Source organism: Crotalus tigris, unplaced genomic scaffold (assembly GCF_016545835.1).
Source record: "Crotalus tigris isolate CLP2741 ecotype Arizona unplaced genomic scaffold, ASM1654583v1 scf7180000023738.1706062, whole genome shotgun sequence".
NCBI classification, from domain to species: Eukaryota; Metazoa; Chordata; class Lepidosauria; order Squamata; family Viperidae; genus Crotalus; species Crotalus tigris.
The window spans coordinates 108981-127989 of NW_024100150.1; the positions used below are offsets into that span (position 1 = coordinate 108981).

Genomic DNA, 19009 nt, shown 5'->3' on the forward strand with positions numbered 1-19009 from the left:
TGGCTTTTCTCAAGGCAGCACGGAATCCCCAGGGAAGGAGAGGGGATTCAAGAGCCCACTGGAGGGGCCCCTTTGCGGCCCTGCTTCCTGCGATCCTTTGGGGCTCTTTCTTCCTGCTCAGGGCAGATCCTGGAAGGGCAGGGAGGATGCGGGCTTCCTTTTGGGGGACCAGGGGGGCCTCAAGTGGTGAGGGGGCCCCTGTGCAGCCCTTCCGGTGTTGGCCACCCATCTATTTTGGCCCGAAGAGGCTCAGAGTGGCTCTTTGTTGCAGGAAGGGAGGGGGTGCTTTTTCCTCCTGTGGCAGAGACGGCGGGGGGTGTCTCCTGGGGGCAACTGGCAGAAGGCCGTGATGGGAATTGGGGGGACTTCTGCCCCTTCTGGGGGTCTCCTAGCCTGGCCCTTCGCCTCCCCCCGCAGGTCTCGGAGCTGCTGGAAATGGTCCACCTCAAGCTGCAGGAGGTGCCGGAGGAGACGATCCAAAAAGCTGCCCAGCAGACGGTCTGCATTCTGGCCTCCCAGCACAAGGCCGCGGTGGTGTCCAGCCTCCTCGGTCACCCCCTCCCCCTGGACAGGTAGGGGGGCTGGGAGCCCCTGATGCTCAGAGGGGGTGCCGGAGCCCTCGGGGTGTCCCTGGGGCCCAGGTGAGACAGGCTGGCCAGGAGGTCGGGGGGGGGTCTTTACACATATACACGAGGTCTTCCTGGGGAGGGTCTTCTCTTGCTCCTGAGTGGCCCCAGGCCGCCCAGGGTCTCTTGCGTGGCCTACAGCAGGTGGTGGTCAGTTCCCCTCTCAAGGTAGGGTCTCCCCCGGAAAGGCACTCTGGGTTCCCCTGACTCAGCTGCGGCAGGTGCCCCGAGGGGCTTGTGGGTCGGAGCTTGGAAATGCATTTGGGGGGAACAAGGCTGGCAGCTCCCCCCTCCCCATTCCCCTTGGGGGCTCCTGGGCGATGAGTGGCCTTGCCTCAGGGACTCAGTCCCCTCCTCTGGACGGTTTCATGGGCAAGCCACAAACAAGGGCGGAGGCAGGAAGGGCTCCCGGAAGGGGCTGAAGGGGGCTCCTCTGCCTCTCTGCAGCTGCAGCTGCACCATGTGGAGGGCGCTGGCGCTGGAGCCCACCCTGACCGCCCAGGTCCTGGAGCTGCTGCTGGACAAAGTCAACCGGGATGTCCCGTACAAAGAGAACAAGTCCTTCCTGCGAGGGAGCCGCTCGGAGCGCGTGGCCACCTTCTATCCCCTCTCGGTGAGTGTCTGGGGCAGGCGCCTTCTGCCGGAGGCCTCTCCGGTCCCTCCCCCCCCAGTTGCACGGGGGCACTGCTGTCGCCCTGCACCCACGTCCGGCTTAGCCTAGTGACAAGGCAGGGGGCTGCCCCAGCCCTATTAAGGGCTCCTGAGGCTGGAGACCCTCTGTGGCGCTGACCTGTCTTGCAGTGGGGCTGCTGTGGGTCTGTCTGGCAAGGAGGGGGGGTCAGTTGGGTTCACCTCCCTGCTTGTTCCTGCACGGAGCCTGGCACCCCTCCCTGCCCCACACCTGGGGAGGCTTCCTTGAGCCCCTCCTTCCAGATGCAGTGGATCTCTCCCCCTGCCCTCTGGAGGGCCCTCAGGACCGCCGGTTCCTGCACCCGGCTCGTGCCCGCCTTCCGCTGCCCTCTGCCCTGGTCTGGGTGGGCAGGGGCGCCTCTGGGCATCTTCAGAGGAGGCTGCTCGAGAGTCCTGTCCGAGGGCTGAAGCCTGGGGTCTGCAGACCCCCTTTGGACCCTTGGCTGCCTTCACCTCCTTCGCTTGCCTTGCTGGGGGGAGCCCATGTGTCAGTGGAGGGCCCCAGAGGGGGGAGGAGCAGCAGCTGCACATCTTGCCATCCTAGCCAGGGCTGCTGGGGGGTGTGTGTCTGCTCAAGCCCCCCCCCCAAGTCTTGTGGGGAGGCTGCTCACCTGGAGCCCTGATGACGTGTGCGGGGAGGGAGGAAGGGAGGCCAGTGCCTCCTGCTGGGGGACAGAAATGGATGCGGCTCCCCCCCCCCCGCCAGGCCACGTGTGCGCTGCATGAGATCATGTCTGTCCGGGAGTCTGGACCAGCCGTGGGGGGGCTCTACGCAGAGCTCTTCGTCTCCCTCCTGCTCCGGGTCAGCTGCACGGTGGGGGTCCGGCTGCCGAAGCACCTGCAGTCCAAGGAGCGGAAGGGCATCGGCCGGGGGCAGAGCCTGCGCTCACTCGACCCTTGCAGGTAATGGATGGGGCTGTAAGGGGGGGGGGCTCGACGCCTCCCCCTGCTCCCCCCGCCCCTCCTTCCCCACCAGGTGAAACTGATTCGGCTCCTGAGTAAGCAGCCCGGCGGTGGCCCCCGGTGTAACATGGGGGCTGGCTAATGCGCCACGGCCCATCGCAGAGGAGGTATGGAGCCGGGCCTGACCTCCGCCCGGGGGATTCGGGCCTGCTTTCCACACGCTCCTCTCTCCGAGGTCAGGAAATATTAAATTGTGCTTCCTGTTGCAGTCAGCCCTGCGGTTTGCATCTGCATTCCTCCGAGGGGGCCGGGATGCGCGTCCTCTGCAAGGCTGGATGGGATCACAGCTGCCATTCCAGCCACCGGGCTGCGCTGCAGGGGCTGCCCTGGGCATCTGGGCCGGGGGCAGGGCTGGGCCAGCTGGAGAGCAGAGCAGCCTGGGGGGAGGGAGGTCTCCCAGCTGGGGTCCACATACGCGGAGGGGCACCTGGGCTCTCATATCTGAGCACCTGGAGACCTGGGTCACTGAGGCACCTGTATGTCCTGCCACACGCGCCTTGTTTTGGGGGACCCAAAGACTTGGTAGTTTACTTGGGGAGGGGAAGGGGGGGGAGATGGTGCAGGATAGCCGTGCTCCGGTGGGCCACGTTGCCAGGTGTCATGCTGCTGGCACTGTGCTGGGATCACTTACTGTAGGAGCAGTAAGTTAGTCCTGTGGCTCTGGGGAGGTCCCTTTGCAGCCCCCCAATCTTCAGCCTGTTTTCTTGGAGGGTGGGGTGTGCAGATCCTGCACCGTATCTTGCACCAAAGGTGATTTTGCTTTAAAGGCAGTTGGACTTTCTGACTGAAGAAGCTTTGGGGATGAGAAGCGAAACATCTTGAAGAAAAATCAGAAAGTCCAATTACCTTTAAAATAAAAGCACCTTTGGGATAACTATAATCTGGGTGAATGAGAACCTTCACAGACAAAACTGGGTTACCAGCTGTGCCCCCTCCCAAAAGGGCCTGGAGATGGGGGGGGGGATGAGAGGAACGGGATGCCCAACAGGATCCTGAACATCTGCAGATGTCTGGACATCCCTCCTGCGGTCACTGATGGCCGGCCACTTCTGTGTGCAGTGGTTGTCTCTTAGTCACCAGGGGTTCCACCTCCTGCTCTGGAAGACATGCACTTGCAGGATCGGGGCCATCCAGGCAAGGTTTTTTGGGAGGGGGCTTCTGAGGAGCAGTCAGAGGACGTGAGCTCCCAGATGGAGCCTCACTCACTGTGCCAGGGGAATCGTTGCCCCCCCCTGCCCCGCCCCGCCCCCCAGTAAATTTGAGTGGGCCAGCTGCTCTGGAGCTCTCGGCGTTCAGATGGGCCTGAGGGGCTCCCAGGAACAGACGGGCATCCACACTGGCACCAGGCTAAGCTCTGGCCATCCTCCAGCATCTGGGCTTCTGGGCGGTGGGCTTCAGCACCCCTCTCCTCCTCCTCCTCCCCCCCAGCTCTGCAATCGAGACCCTCAAGGCCATGCTGACCCAGGGCGGCAGCGAGTCAGTGAGCAACGCTGTGACGGAGGCCGGTGGCTGGGAACTGCTGCGGAGTCCGGACACGCACTACGACGGCGTGGCCTTTCTGGCAAGGTGAGCGGGGCACACTCTGGATCGGGCCCTTTGCTGGCCTGGGATTGTCCCGGGAGAAGCCCGGAGGGCTCCAGGTGGCCCTGCCTGCTCTGGAGGGTTGGCACCAGGACTTTGCTGCTGCTGGGACAGGGATGCTCACACTTAAGAGCTTCTCTAGGGGAGAATATAGGCTGCTGCTGGGGGTTGGTGCCCTCCAAGCTTGTGGTTGGCTTTGAAGCCATTTCATCACCCAACCAGGTAACTTTATCAGTGCGTTGGTGACGTTGCCTAGTTGGGTAATGAAACGCCTGCAAAAAACCAGCCAAGGCCAGAGAGCTCCTCCTCCTCCTCCCCCACTCCACTCTGGAACCCCCACCCCCTCCTTGCACTGATGATGTTGCCCAGTTGGCTCACCCGGAGGGCTCTCGGGGGCTGTTTCAGGGCCATGGCGAAGCAGGCGGGGCCCAGGCTCCCTCCGATTGTGAAGCTGCTTTTACCGATGCTGAACAGCATCTACGACAGCCAACGGCTCACCACCACCGCCTTCTTTGCCGAGGTAAGTCCGCCTGGGGCCCCAGCTGCCCTTCTGGCCCAGTCTCGGGCAGTTCCGCCTCCCCATCTTTGAGGCTCATAACCCCAGGTCCAGGAGCTGCAAAGGATGGCGAGAAGGGGAACGGAGGTCTGCTTTTAGCACCCGGCTCAGGCAGCGGCTGGGGATCCTTTGGTTCTTTAGCGGGATCCGGCTTCCGCCTGCTGCCTCCAGCCTTGGGCTGCCTGCTCTCCAGAGGCAGGTGGAGTGAGCAAGCTAAGGGGGGGGGGTGAGCCAGCAAAGCCCCCCCCCCATGGCTTCTGCTTTCCTTCAGCCTGTCTGATAGCTCTGAAGTTGCCAGTGGGCCACAGCGATTATTTATTACCTTTGTTATTTATTTGCTAGGGTTTTTTTTGCTGCCTATCTCACCGTGGGGGCTACGGACCCCCTCTGGGCTTTTATTTTTGCTGGGGACCCAGCTCCTGCCTGGGCCACCAGCAGACGAGGCCACCAACCCTCCCCTCGTCCCTCAACGTCCACCCTGAGGAACGGAGGAGGTCCGGCTGCCTCCTCCCGCCCAGGGTGACTGTGACCCTCCCTCGGCTGAGTTGCCAGCCCTGGCTGGGGGCCTCCCAATGGTCTCCATTACAAGGCAGCCGCTCCTGCTGGGGCCAGGAAGCTGCCTCTTAGGATCTCAGCTGATAAAGCAGTTGGGGATTAAGAGGCTCCGCGGGGAAGCCCACAGCCAGATGGGAGGGGAGGGGCGGGGGGGGGGAGACACTTGGCCATAAAGCACACAGCATTTGAACCATGCTGAGGAGTGAATGCCTACACAGGCAGAGTACACGCGCACGCACACACACACACACACACAGAGTGAGAAGCTGCAAACTGCACAGGTCCTTAACATAGGTCGCTGGGGGCGAGGCAAGGGGGCAGATCCAGTGCTGCTGGGAGGAGCGGATCGGGGCCAGCAGGGAGGATCCCCCCTGTGCAGGAGACATTTCCACTGCAAATTGAGAAGGACCCACTAACCCCATCCAGGTTCAGACTTTCTTCTCCTGGATGGTGTTGGCCTTTGGGTGGATTGAGTCCTTCGGCCCCGTCTGGGCTCTGGCCAACTGAAGCCAGCGTGGGGCCCAGGAATTCCGCCAGTTCCTGGCCCCTGAAGGGCTGGCAGGTAGAGTGGAAGAAGGTTGCCCCCATTCTGGCTGGCAGGCCTCTTGGGGGTGGAAACTGCCTTGCCACAAAGGATTGGGGGGGGGGGGGCTGTGTGTCTTTCAGCTCCTCAGCAGCAACGTGGTAAACGATCTGGTTCTTCTGGAGACTCTGATGGACAGCATGACGGCCCGGCAAAGAGACTCCTTGGCGGTGGTGCGAATGCTGGCCCTTCGTGGATTGGGCAATGTTGCTTTGGGCTCCCCGGAGAAGGTGAGGGCTTCTGGGTTTGGGTGGGCACGTGGGGTCAGTCAGGCTCCTTTTGCCAGGCTCCTGAGCTGGTCTCCATCTTTGCGGGCAGCTGCTTCTGCTGCACGTCTGGAAATGAGATCCACGGTAGAAGTTCAGCAATTCTTTCCTGGGCAAGAAAATGGCGGCGGCAGCAGCAGCAGGCACTTCCCCCCCCCCCCTGGCAACGGTGTCTCTACTCCTCCAAGAATCTAGCTGTCCGTCACCACGCTCTCCTCAGGATAGGATAGCAGTTGCCGAACAGGCAGAGCACCCCAGTTCCCGGACAGACCATCTCCCCTCTGCCAAGCACGTGCCCCGAAGCTGCGGTTGGCGTTCGGCTCCTGACCCAGGCCCTCTGTTTCCCCCCCTATGGCAGACGAGGAAGAATGGAGCCCAACTGCTGGCTTCCATGATCAACAGCTTGGACGACAAGGATGATCCCAACAACCTGGTTGCCTTGGAAGCCATGTCCAGCCTCTCCAAGATCCTGGCCTTCACTGAAGAGAGCGATGTCCACTCCGTGCTGCTGCACGTCACCATGCGAATCCGGCCCTTCTTTGACAGCGTAAGCAGTGCAGTCAGGTAGGGGAGGGAAAGGGGAGCTGGCCGCACTTTGGGGGGGGTCTGTAGGGTAGTCCTCAGGCCTTCAGGTGAGTTTGTCTAGCGCAGGGATGTGCAAACGTGGCAACTTTTAGGATGTCTGGACTTCAACTCCCAGAATTGCTCGTGCTGGCTGGTGAATTAGAGTGGCACATCAAAAGTGCAGCTGCCCTGTCCACAGGAAGCTTGGCCTGGGGGCTGAACCATATTCCCACCTGTGTCTTCGGGTGTTGTGTTGCAGCAACACATGATGTATGGAGATGTGCTTGGGGGGGAGCATGCGTGCCCTTGCCCTCCGCTCGCGTGGAACCATCCCCTTCCCCCACACACACCGGTCTGCAAAACTGGAAAGGTTGGGGACTGCTGTTTTACAGGGAGGATGAAGTCTGGGAAGGAGAAGATGGACGTGGTGGGGAGAGGGGAGGAGCGGGGCCCCCTCCAGCCGCCCCCACAGAACTGCTTTCCTTGCAGGAGGAACCCAACCTCCGCAGGACCTCCATCTTCCTCTTTGGGAACCTGGCCAGGTTCACCTCAGGGAGCGGTGAAGATGCCTGTTTTGAGCAGATCCTCTATGGCCTGGTGACCCTGCTGCTACATCTCCAAGACCCAAAGCCGGAGGTCGTCAAGGTCGGTGCCCCAGCTAGGACGGACTCAGCTCTCTTCCCCTCTGCAGTGAAGGTTCCACAACTCCTCCCCTGTCCTTCCTCGCAGGCCTGCAAATTTGCGTTGCGCATGTGTGGACCCATCATGAGCTGCCCTGGGCTTTGTGAGATGTTTCAGAAGCACCTGCACGAGGAGTGGAGCCTCCACTATGGCGAGTTCATGAATGACGCCTGCAAACACCTGGTGAGCGCCTGGCCTTTGGCTTCCCCGTCCTTCCGCGGGTGAAGACCTCGCTAAGCCTCCCGTCTCCCAGTCTCTGCTCAGCACTACACAACCGGTTTCAAAACAAGGAGGTCCACAGTACAGCCCAACCTTTTCCCAGGGATGAGAAGGTCCAGAAGCACCACAGGCCTGCTCTTCTGCTCAGCTGGAAAGGAGAACTTTCCTGAGCGGAGATGTCCTGCTTTGTGGCTGAGGTGACCCTCTGCCCCCCTGGCCCACCTGCAGTTTTCAGGGTCAACATTTGGTTGCTATCGGAGCCCTCCGTCTTACTGGCTCAGCTGCTCTGACCGTGGGCCGGCACTAAATTGTCCCAGTCAGTCAGTTTAGGAGGACACAGGGCTGTGTTGCCCATGACCAAAGCAGCTGAGTTGACCCCTTGATTTGTTTCCATAGCCTGGCTGCTCGTCCAAAGAGATTTTCCACCTGGTGCTAGCTGGTTCTCTAGGTCTTCTTTCCCTCCGATTCAGATGCAGAGCATCCCGGAAATGCTGAGTCGTTTGGTCAACATCAACCTCTTCTACTTCAAGAGCAACTGGGCCGATATCCGAGCTGCTGCCCCCATGTTTGTAGGTGAGAAGGGCCCCCATGGAAGGGCTGGTCTTTCCTGAATGGGACACCCCCCCCGTTCTGTGGGGCTGAAAGGGCCTTCTCTCCCCCTTCCCCGGAAGGCTTCCTCATCCTGCACGTGGACCGAGAGCAGAGCCAGCAGCTGGATCTGGACGAATTGATTGCTGGTGAGTGACCATGGGAGGCGTCCCCCAGGGCAGCGTCTGCACCCGAGGTGGGTCTGCCACTGCGGCCTTGGATACCGTGTAGGAACCGCTGAGGGATCCAGATGGCGGTGCTGGGAAAGGCCTCTGTCCCAATTAGGTAGCAACGTTTTCCTCTCTCTGGGCTGCATCCTTGCCCCATCAGAGGATTGGTCCCCTCCCGTGAAGAGTACAGCTGAGGAGGACGAAGGGGGAAAGGTCTCGGTGCCAGCCCAGCAGCCACCCCCCCCCCGCACGGGACACCTTCTTGGGTGAAGGTGGTGGGGCAATGGCTTCCCTGCTGGGGGGCAGCCCCTTGTCCTTGGCTAGCCTTGGGCCAGGCTGCGGTGCAGAGAGGATCGGGGCCACGTTCCTGCGTGCAGCCCAGCTTCCTCCCCCCCCCCCGCCTCAGGGCTGCCCCTCTGAGACCATCCAGAAAATCCAGTTAGGTAATAAACTTTCCTGGACTTTGCTCCTGTTTTTCCTTGTCAGCAGTGACCTCATCGCTCAGAGTAAGGCTTGGAAAATCTCTGAGCTTTCCAGCGGAGCTTAAAAACCACTAAAAAAGGGAAAAGTATCTTTCCGTTGGCTGAGGGAGCCGACCCGAAGAGAGGCCCATCTGTGTGCAGGGGTGGGGGGGATGCCGGGGAGGGGGAGGGAGCGGCAAGGACTCCGGATGGGGTCGCCACAGCTTCCCGTCTTGAGTGCGAGTGCTGGGCCTGCCAGCCCCCCTCCTCCCCCGGAGCTCCTGCAGCTGGTCGGGGCTGATGGACGGGAAGCGGCTCTGTGCATAAATCAGCCCGTCTCCCTCGCTCGCTGCTCTGGCGGGACCAGAGTGTCTCGGATTTGCAGTGTAAACATGCTACTGGAAAAATATTATTGTATCTCTGCTGCTTGGGAGGGACTCCTGGCCCCTCGCCCGCCCTGCAGCTGGGCCGGGGCCAGGCGCAGGCAGAGCAGACGCAGCAGCCCAGCACAGCCGACGGAGTTGCTGCCGCGTGGGCCGAGACTGTCCGTGGCCCCCAGAGAGCCGGGCTTCCGCCAGTGCTTGGCTTTCAGCTGCGGCCCTTCAGATGGGGCACAGGAGGGCTGCAAGAGGGCTGCCCGGGCTCCTGGCTGACGACCGGCTGTTTCTCTTGTCCAGCTCTGACCGTGCTGCTGAAGGACCCCGTGTCGACGGTGCGGGCGAAGGCGGTGGAGACCCTGGGCCGCCTGGGCAGGGCCATTTAAGGACTCCTGGCCACGGATGCCACCGGAGGAAGTAGGATTCCCCCCCTCCCAGCTCCAGGTTGCCCTCACCCCTCCCGAGAGGCGAGTCACACGTCTTCCAGAGCAACACAACCTTCGCATACTGGAACATTCCCCGCCCTCAACATCTTAAAGAGAAGACCTGAACTCTCTGCACCTTTTTGTTTCCATGTCTTTTTGAATTTCTGCAGGGGACCGCCCCGTCCCCCCACCCCTGCACTTGGGTAGGCTGGACCAGACATGGGGCACAGAATAGTCTCAGGGCTGTTGCACAGGGGCAGAGGACCAGCGTGGCCCCTCCCCTCCCTGCCCCAGAGGAGCAGGTGCCTCCTGACTCTGCTTTTGGCTAGGCGGCTGTGCCATGCTGGCACCCCTCCCTCCAGCCCCAGCATGGGGGGGGGGGAGAGCGCCCTGCTGCACCTTCCAAAGTTTATGCGCATTCCTCTCAGCAAGAGTTTGTATATAGACTCAGACAACTTATTTTTAATAAACTATTTGCTTCTCAGAACCACCAGGGCTCTTTCTTAGCTCCTTGGCCAGGAGAGGAGAGCCCCCCCCCCATTGCTCAGTCCCCAGTGGCTTCTCCCTCGGCTTCTGGGGTCCAGCCCTTGGGGATGGGTCTGCCAAGTCACCGCTGGCTTCTGGAAAACCACCAACTCCCAGGCCAGAGAAGGCGAGGTCTCCCTCGGCCTCAGCAGCTGCAAGCAGCCCCCCACCACAGAGAGAGTTGCCTGTGTCTGGAGGAAGCTGCCTAAATGGCCCCAGGGGGGCAGGAAGGACTCAATCCTCCCCCCCCCCGGCCTCCGACCTGACCCAGAGTGGCAACCGGCCAGCGGAACTCATCGCAGGGAGCCCCTGAAGTCATGGTCGAGCCCAGCCCAGCATGTCTGCAGCCCCAGGAATGAGCTGTGCAGCCAGACCCCATTTGTCCTCCATATTGCCAACTGCAGAGGCATCCCCCCCCCAGCCTTGGAAATCCCAGCTCCCCCCCCCTCCACCTTGCTGCTGTTTGAATGGGAGCCCGGCAGGCCTGCAGCTGAAAGGGGGGGCTGAGGGGTTCCTTCCTTCTGCAGAGAAGAGAGAGCAGCAGGCGCCCCCATGTCAAGAGAACCAGGCAGACATGCTCGCAAAGCCGCCCCCCCCCCAGTCCCTCTGAGCTCCCGCTTGCTTGACTCTCCGGAGGTTGGACAGCTCCATCCGGCCTCTTTGGAGGAAGGGACAGAATCCTTCCTGAAGGGCGACTCTGGCAGCTTCAAACGGAAGGGCCAAGCTGGACCCTATAGAAACCAGCCAGTTTGGGGGGGGAGGAGGGGGGGCTACTTCAAGCAGGGCTAGTGAGGCCCCTGCAGGAACCACCATCGGCGCCGTCAGCCTGATACGGCCAGCCTCTCTGTAGCCACGGAGGTCCCTCTGCCTCCCCTGCTCAGGGCCCCCCCCGGCCGTGCGGTTTCTTACTGAGGGGGAGGGAGAAGGGGGAGCACATGAGGTGCTCTTTAAGCATGAAGCCTTGTGCCAGGGGGCCACAAATTGCTGGGCACATTTAGAATGAGGAAGAGGATGCAAAAGGGACTTTTCTAGCCGTCCACAGAAAGTGGCTGAGTCCCAAGACGTCAGGATCAAAGGCAATTCCACCAGAACACTCACCCCCCCTCACCCACCCCCATCTCCTTTTATCCATTTACCACCACCACCCCGTTCTGTTTCTGGTCAAGGGAGCTTCCTTGCAAATCAGGCACTTTTATTGTTTTCCAACCGAGCGGGTGGGACCCACAAACAATGCAAAAGAGCGCCCTGTGCCTGGCCTGCTCAGTCCTCCAGGATACCCCCCCCCCCCGCTGGAGGCCTGCAAGATGTGACGTTGCTCCAGGGGCCGCCGCTCATCCTCGCCGGGACCAAAACCTGCAGCCTCCCAGGCAAAGGAGCCCCCCGGAGGGCCTGGCACCCCTGGCTTCCGCTCTCCTGCCAAGTCTGTTTGGAGCTGGGCGCAGGGCTACGTGAAGAGCCGGACGGTGGCGTCTGCGCCCGCAGAGAAAAGCCACGGCTGCGTGGGGTGGAAGAGGACATCGAGGACGCCCAGGTCGTGGGCCGGCGCGTGGCCCCTCAGCACCTTCACTGGCACAAGCAGCGGGTTCTGGAGCAGGTCGCTGGAGGGAGAGGCGGAGAAGGGTCAGCGGGGCCAGTTCTGTCCCCCATCACCACGTTCTCCCTCCACCCCGGGCAGACACTCACTTGTAGACCATGCCGTGGCACACAATCACGCTGCCGTCGTCCGAGCCGGAGGCAAAAAGCGGGTAGGAAGGGTGGAAAGCCACTGACCTCAGGGCTGCCTTGTGGTGCCTGCCAGAGAAGGGAAAAGCTGACCCAGTAGCCCGTGGTGCCCTCCACCCTTCCCTGCAAGACGGAGGCCAGGTCTGGTCCGAAAGCAGAAGGAAGGAAAAGCAGCTGCAGGGTGGGTGGGTGGGCTCTTTGCTCTAGGACTGGCTCACAGCCAAGGAGAAGACATCAGCCCCAGCTGATTAATGTGGGGGGGGGGGCTGCTGAAGGCAGAATTATGCTGGGCACGGACACTGGAGGGGCCGGCCTGCCCTCGGGGTGCCAGCATCCGGGCTGGGAAGACCTTGCAGCTCAGGATCAGCTAGGAGGTGGTGGCAGCGTGTCCTGCATTCCAGGGGAAGAAGCCCCCCCATTGCCTTCAGAGGCTGGATGAGGCGGAGTTTGGAGAGCCATTTTGGAAGACGGGGAGGGGGTGGGGGAAGGGAGGGCTGGCTGCTCCCCCCTACCTGAGCACCCGGTAAGGCTTGGTGGAGAGGTCCAGGTCAAACCAGACGAGCTTGCTGTCGTAGCTGCCGCAGATCAAGTTGTCGCCTGAGAAGAGGGGGACCCGTTGGGGGACAGGCTGAAAGGCCGCCCCCGCCCCTCTGTGCCCAGGCAGGGACGGGGGGGGGGCTCCCTCTCCCAGGCAGGGCTGGCGGGGCAGACCGAAGAGGTCCCCCTGCCCGTGCCCAGGAAGGCGACCCGCTGTGGGCCTGGGCGGCTCCGGGCTCACCTCCGGGGTGGGCGGCCATGCTGGAGACCCACTTGCAGTTGGTGAGCAGCTTCTTGGTCAGCTCCTGCTTGAGCAGGTGGTAGATGCGGACGAAGCGCTGGGTGGCCACGAAGAAGAAGGGCCGCAGCGGGTGGAAGAGGATGCGCTGCACCTGGCCCTTGCTCCGGCGGAAGGGCGCCTGGCTCCAGCGCTTGCTGGCTTGGTGGATCAGCACCTGCAGGTGGCTGTTGTCGGACACCACCGTGGCAAAGTAGTCGCCCTTCCCGTGCCAGGTGACCTGCTTCAGGGGCTGAGGGAGGAGACCAGGTTGGGGAAAACGGGCACAGAGGCAGAAAGAGCCCCCCCCGGCCTGCCCCCCCCGCTCACTTGCTGTGCCCAGGCCGCACCTTCCCAAACCTCAGCCTGAGCCGCACACCCAGGCGGTGCTCCTCCTCTGTGGCTTCTTCCCACGTGATGGGCTGCAGACGGCCTTCCTCAGGGGCCACGTAGCCTTCCAGAAGTTGGTCGGTGGCCCCACAGAGCAGCTTGTCCCCGAGGCTGGGGTTCACCAGCAGCACCGTCTGCTCCCTGGAAGGGACGGGGGGCCCAGAGAAGGCGTTAGGGGGACCCCACTCTTCCGGGGCAGAAGGCAGCTGCCCAGCAATCGGGTCAGGCCAAGATTCACCTCCCCCCCCTCCCAGGTGAGTCTACTTCAAAAGCTTTTACAGAAAGTGAAACGAAAGCCACAGTCACCCCTGAGCCCCCCCAAGGCTCCCCGTACGCTGCACCTGAGACACAACCCACTTTCTCCCCATCGGAAAAGAGCACCCCCCCCCAAAACAAGATCGTTCCTCTGTGCCGAACGGGCACCCAGAAATTTTGTTTCTCCACTGGACCCGAATGGGAAACGGGGTCGATCACTTCCTGGGTGGCTGGACACCCATTTGTGGGTTTTGGAGGAAGGGGCTTACTTTTCCTCCTTTCCCAATGATTATAGACCACCCCCATTTCCTTTCTCATCAGTCCCACCTGCCACTTCAGGCCTGCCCACCCAGGCGCCCCTTTCAGCCTGCCCCGTGGTTGCTGGCCCTGAGGCCGGGGCCCTCCTGTGGCAGCCGGAAGCCGTACTCACACAGCCACGGCCACCAGACAGATGCTGGGGTTGGGGTTCCAGGCGATGCTCTTCACCGCCGCTTGCACTGGGAGCGTCTTCACACACCGGGCCGTGCACACCTCCCAGAACTTCACCGCGCCATTGTCTGAACCTGGGCGAGAGACACAGGAGCCGTGGCGTCTTCCCTGGTCCCCCCGAAACAGGCGTTCTCCAAGGATGGAGACCTTTGGTGGCTCTCTGGAAGGACTACGCCCTCTCCCTCCGAGCCCCAGGGGGGACCCCGCACTGCTGCACGGCCTTGCACCCTTCAGCCCCGGGAGAGGGGCTCGCCTGCGGCAAGGGTCCCGTTCTCTGGCTGGAAGGCGGAGCCTCTCGTTTGCATGAGGAGCAAGTCCAGAGGCCACGCCCGCAGCCAGGTGGGTGGTCTTTGAGCTGCACCCGAGACTCTGGGCAGGGCAAGGAGGCCAGGCAGGAGGGTGTCTGGCAGGGCTGGGAATCCCCCCTTCATAGCCACAACCCCCCCCATCTGCCCTTCCATATCCTGGGCGACCTGGCCCAGGAGTCCAGCTGCCTCCTCTCAGCCGCCTTGGGGAGTCGGACGTGGCCAGGAACAAAGGAACCGCCCTTATTCAAGGCAGGGGGAGCAGGGCCCGCGCAGGGCCACGTACCTGATGCCAGCCACTGCCCAGTGGGAGAGAGGCTGATGCAGCGCACAAGGCTGGTGTGGCCACGATACACCTGGAGAGAGGGACGGGCAGGCGAGTGAAGCAACGCGGAAAGTGCAAAAGGGGCATTCCTGGAGCAGCCCCCCCCCCCCGTAGCCTGCTCTCTGGGGCCCCACCAGCCCCCTATCAACCCCCCCAACCCCTAACCCTGTTTCCAGCAGCTGCTCAGCAGCCCAAGGTTTTCTGTGGCCCAGCAAAGGCCCAGCGGAGGAAGACACGCCGCCCTGCAAAGCCTCACCAAGGCCTGGGCGGTTGGGAAGGGCTTCAGGTCCTGCGGCTTGGGCAGCCTGGGAATCAGGTCCTCGGGGTCCACGCTGACCTGGAAAGGAAGGAGGGAAGCCGTCCGTCCTGCCCGGCCTCGGTTCCAGCGGGGAGTGACTGCCCAGGCTGGCGCAGGGAGATGCCCGCGGCCTGCCCTCCCTCGGGACCAAGGGGGCACGGCCCTGCCTGGCCCGCTGAGGGGCGGCCGATGGCCACACGGGTCTGCGCACTCCCCTCCCCCCACCGGAAGGAGCCAGGCCTACCCGCATCTTCCTCTGGCGGGGGCACAGGTAGAGGTCGAGGCAGCGCTCAAAGCGCTGGTGGATGAAGCGAGGGAAGGCGGGCACTCGGCGCAGGCAGTCGCAGCGCTGGGGCAGGAAGCTCAGCTTGCGCTCCGCCGGCTCCTGCTGCTCCCAGGCGAGTTTCTGCAGGGGTTGCGGGGAGGAGGTGAGGGAGGGGCAAAACCCCGTCCCTGGGAAGAGACCTTAGGCAGGGCAGCCCCTCTGCCCCTCCAAACACCCCCGGGCGGAGCACAGAGCCCCCTGCCCGGCTCCGGCTGCAGGGTTAGGGTTAGAGCAGGCCAGGAAAGCCCCCCCCCCCGTGGCGCTGACTATGACCTCCCCTGCCCCAAGAGCAGGGAGGGGAGCCGGGCCCAGCTCTGCTCACCTCTTCCTCGGTCAGGAGATACTCCGGAGGAGGGTTGTAGGACTCCTCGTGCCCGGGCAGGGGGAGCTTGGGGGCGGGCACGTGCATCTTGTGCCGTCCCAGGATGGAGCTGTGGTCCTCCTGGGCCCAAAGGTCGTAGAAGAGCCCGGTGTCCTCCCGGGGCCTCTTGGGCTTGATCCAGCCCATCTTGATGGCGTGGACCAGCCTGGAGACCTGCAAGGGCAGAAGAGCCACCGTGAACCCAGCCTGGGTCCTCCCGGGAGCTGCAGGGGCCCCGCCTGGAGGTGCCCCGGACTCGGCCTTCTCCAAGCGGCATGGCAGCCTTTCCCTGCCCGCCCTTGTTTCCAGAGAGCCCTTGACTGGTGGAGCAGCCAGAGCGCCCGTCTCTGAGCCCTTCTGTTGTGGTCTTGGCAGCTCTGAGGGGCCCTCCTAGACTGTACAGGGGAAGGGACCCGGCCGGGACCTGGTCTGGGCCCCAATCACTCCAGGGCCTGCATCACCAGGCTGCTCCTCCCCAGGATCACTTTCACACAAGGCAGCTGCCTCACAGCAACATTGCCCTTTCACCTGAGCAAGTCTCTCTCTCACACACACACAGCCCTGCCAAACCTCTGGATTTAAAAGGACAGATTGCCGGCGTCTGTGTGGGGACAGCAACTCCTGGGAAATGGGGCGTATTCGGGGCGAGGCCAGTGTAAGAGAGGGGCCAGGCCCCTCCCCAGGGGGAGCCCCTCTCTTTTTCAGCAGCTCACCTTCTCCTTCTCCAGCAAGGAAGGGATGAAGCTCCGCTTGTCCGCAGGCCGGTTTGTCACTGGGTGGATCCTGACCTGGCTGCTGAAGAAATCCACGGACGGCTGCAAAGGAGACAGAGGTGGGGGGGGGGAGCTGCAGCTGCAGGAAAGCCGCTGCTCCCCCCAAATGTGGCTCCCCGGGGGGGGGGGGGAACAGCCCTTTGCTTACCTCGTAGGGATTGAAATTCACGTCCCCAAACTGGCTGCTCTGCAGACGGTTCACCAGCTCCACTTGCTCGTCTGTCAGCTTCACATCCGCCCCGGTCATCTTGTCCTGGACCGTTCGCCTGGGGGGGGAGGGGGAGATAGAGGGAACACGAAGGGAGGGGGGCAGAGAGAGCCATGAGCAGCTGTGCTTCCCACCTTACCTGTCTCTCCCTGCAACAGGCCCCGCCCACCTTCGGCCCAGAGGCCGGGCCCACCTGCAGAGGGGGTCTCTGCCTGCGCCTGAAGGGGAGGGGGGAGGGCTGCCCAAAGAGAGCCCAGGAGGCCTTCAGCTGCCCCTGGGGGGGGGGGTTGGGGGGGGACTCACCAATAGTCGGGGCTCTCCATCTTCTCCAAGAACTTGTCCAGCTCGTCCTTGGAGCGGATGGGCTTGTAAATCGGCCTGCCCTCCAGGTTGTAGCCGATGTGGGGGAAGTCCTGGTACCACTCCATGGGGATGTTGCCCACCGTGTTGCGGATGTCCTGGAAGAAGAGAGGCAGGCGGGGCTTCAGCGGGGAGGTGGGGCTTCAGGGGAGGGGGGGGCAGCTTGAAAGAGACTCTGCCAAGGGAGAAAGGTTACTGCATTCCCGGTTTCCCCTCTTCGTTTGCTTGCAGGACAGGGGGGGGCAGTTGGAAGAGACTCTGCCAAGGGGGGAGGGTTACTGCATCCTGGTTTCCCCTCTTCGTTTGCTTGCAGGACAATCTGTGGCAGCCGCTGAGGGGCCCACAGGTGGAGACCAGCACCAGCACCATCCAGCAGGAAACATACAATTTCAACCTGCAGCCATCGGTGACCGACAAACGCCTTCCAGCATTCACGGCCAATGTCAAGAGGAGCCCCAAACCCACCGAACGCTGCAGAGGCATTCAAGAGCGCAGAGGCTTCCGTCTCACGGGGAAATGATTGAGGCCCCCAAAACAGGGACACCCGTTGGGGGGGGGCTGCAGGCAGAGGATGGGGGGGGGGAGAAAGAGGAACCTTTCTGTTACGTGGCCATATTAAATCCACCTTTCCCAAACTGTGTTGATCGCTTATGCTCATTTGGGTGTCTGGATTTTTAACATTAAGGGTAGTTATCCTCCCGTAGCCTTCAGGAGCCCCTGCTCAGCACTGGGCTGGCCAGGCGCCCTGGAGGCAGATGGGCCGCTGAGCGGCCCCAGTGGCCGCTTGGGCCAAACCGAGCCTCTGCATCCCCAGGTCGGAGGGGACAAGTGGGGCAGAGCGGGAGAGGGCGCCAGGCGGTCCTTGCATTTGCCCCCAGCCCTTCTGTCAGCCCCCCACAACTCCAGCTGCCGATTCCCAGCAACAGGAAGAGCGAGAGAGACATTGGGGAGCAAAGAGGGCGACACTCAGGGCTATAAGCTGCCCCCAAGGAAGGTTGGCTGGCCTCTCCTGGCTTCAGAATTGGAAAAGTGGCTGGGGGCTCCCCTCAAGGAGGTGCGCCCGGGGGGGCCCCTCCCTGGCAACCAGGGGAAGGGGAAAGGCAGGAGCTCCGCAGAAGAGGGGCCTCCTTGGGTGAGCCTCCCCCAAAATACGCCATCAGACCCAGCAGTGCGGGGCGGGACTCAAGGCAGCTCCCGAGGACAGCAGTGACCACTGGAGGCCGGCCAGACCATAATTCCCTCCCTCCTGGAGGGGAGCAACGCCCCTCCCCTTTTGGCAGACCCCAGCTACACCGGCATGAGGGGGGGGCTCCCTTGACCTCAGGGATTCCTGTCTGGAGCTGCTGCTTCTCTTCCAGGGCTCACCTTCCAGCTGTCCCAGAAAGGGGCCACCGGCTGGGGCACACGCTCCAGGCTCTCCTGCCAGAAGAGGGCACCTGGCTAGCTTTGCCTCCACCACGGAGGCCACTAACAGCCCCAGCAACAGACCGGACGTGGCTCCCCTGCCCGGAGGCTTAGCGATGCAGCTTGGCCTAGAAGCCACCTGTCTGCAGGGGCCCTCAAAGGAGCCGCCCCCGGAGAGCAACACAAGCAGGCACACAGCGAAGGTAGGACTACAAAACCCCTCTTCTCCCAAGAGGCAGCAGGCACTCAGCATTATGGACCTGCTTAACCATCCACCATCGGGGGCTCTGTGGCCCATTCCCACCAACTGGAAAGCTGAGTCTCTGCTGGAAATCACATTTCTGGCCACCCTGAGGGAGCCGGGCTCCTCGGCTGCTTTAATGGGCGCCTTTGGCTGGCCGGCCACTCCACCCTTTCCCTGCCAGCTGACGGAGGGGGAATCTGCTTCCCTGTCTTGGAGGCACCCTGGGACCCCCCCCCCTTTCCACCTGGGTCGCCCTCCAGGCCCCAATGAGCACATGGAGGCAAGGAGTGAATCGGAAGGCCCTGAGATGGGATGCTTCATAAGCTCTCCAGGAGGACAAGAGCCTCCCGCCCCCTCCCAGGGCCAGGAATTCATTTCCTAGCCCAGGATGGTGACCATATCCAGGTGACTCATCCCCAAAGCGCCTCTCCTCCCCCAGCCAGGCACCTACCAGGAAGCAAAAGGAACGGGGGTCCCAGGAACCCTTTGGGGGATTCTGAGGATGCAGGCACGCTGTTCCTGTCCCCCCCCCCGTGACAGATGGCCATGCCCAGCCTCTTCTGCCTTTATGCCCGACTGTCCCTCCGCCTCCTGCAGATCTGAGGGATCCAGAACAGCCCCTTTCCCAAGCTCCTGAGTAAGGGCAAATGCCCCCCCCCCATCTCAGCGGAGCTTCCCAGGGCGGCAGCAGCAGCAGAGGGGAAAGGGGAACTGCCATAAGTGGAAAGGCATATTGCAAACAGGGAGCCCCGAGTCTGCTGCCAGAGCTGGGGTGGGACATCCACCTGGCATGGCTTCTCCCCCCCCAGGTGCACTTTGAATGAGGGGCGGAGGAGGCACCCAAGAGGAGAGGAGCACAGAGCAGAGCAGAGCAGCCAAGAGCCTTTCCTACGTGGAGCTGATGCC

General features: G+C 62.6%; 2 protein-coding genes across 11 annotated transcripts in view; one reads left to right on the forward strand and one right to left on the reverse strand.

The window, feature by feature from the left end:
* Positions 1 to 9795, forward strand: part of MROH1 (maestro heat like repeat family member 1) — a 36925-nt gene extending 27130 nt beyond the window's left edge. For all 8 annotated transcript variants that reach the window (XM_039321336.1, XM_039321335.1, XM_039321334.1 and 5 more), the window contains 12 exons: positions 418 to 572; positions 1074 to 1239; positions 2023 to 2219; positions 3708 to 3845; positions 4266 to 4380; positions 5638 to 5784; positions 6179 to 6367; positions 6874 to 7029; positions 7114 to 7248; positions 7755 to 7857; positions 7956 to 8021; positions 9181 to 9795. In XM_039321336.1, coding sequence (XP_039177270.1) covers positions 418 to 572; positions 1074 to 1239; positions 2023 to 2219; positions 3708 to 3845; positions 4266 to 4380; positions 5638 to 5784; positions 6179 to 6367; positions 6874 to 7029; positions 7114 to 7248; positions 7755 to 7857; positions 7956 to 8021; positions 9181 to 9266 — 1653 coding nt within the window. In that variant the 3' untranslated portion in view covers positions 9267 to 9795. The remainder of the gene's footprint in view (positions 1 to 417; positions 573 to 1073; positions 1240 to 2022; positions 2220 to 3707; positions 3846 to 4265; positions 4381 to 5637; positions 5785 to 6178; positions 6368 to 6873; positions 7030 to 7113; positions 7249 to 7754; positions 7858 to 7955; positions 8022 to 9180) is intronic.
* A 1189-nt stretch (positions 9796 to 10984) lies between these two features.
* The window catches only part of BOP1 (BOP1 ribosomal biogenesis factor), a 58807-nt gene continuing 50782 nt past the window's right edge, over positions 10985 to 19009 (reverse strand). For all 3 annotated transcript variants that reach the window (XM_039321309.1, XM_039321310.1, XM_039321308.1), the window contains exons 4-16: positions 16399 to 16553; positions 16036 to 16153; positions 15828 to 15929; positions 15076 to 15288; positions 14673 to 14834; positions 14387 to 14467; positions 14092 to 14161; positions 13442 to 13574; positions 12717 to 12897; positions 12331 to 12619; positions 12065 to 12149; positions 11514 to 11621; positions 10985 to 11428 (exon numbers count right to left, since the gene is read on the reverse strand). In XM_039321309.1, the coding sequence (XP_039177243.1) occupies positions 11275 to 11428; positions 11514 to 11621; positions 12065 to 12149; positions 12331 to 12619; positions 12717 to 12897; positions 13442 to 13574; positions 14092 to 14161; positions 14387 to 14467; positions 14673 to 14834; positions 15076 to 15288; positions 15828 to 15929; positions 16036 to 16153; positions 16399 to 16553 (1851 nt within the window). In that variant the 3' untranslated portion in view covers positions 10985 to 11274. The remainder of the gene's footprint in view (positions 11429 to 11513; positions 11622 to 12064; positions 12150 to 12330; positions 12620 to 12716; positions 12898 to 13441; positions 13575 to 14091; positions 14162 to 14386; positions 14468 to 14672; positions 14835 to 15075; positions 15289 to 15827; positions 15930 to 16035; positions 16154 to 16398; positions 16554 to 19009) is intronic.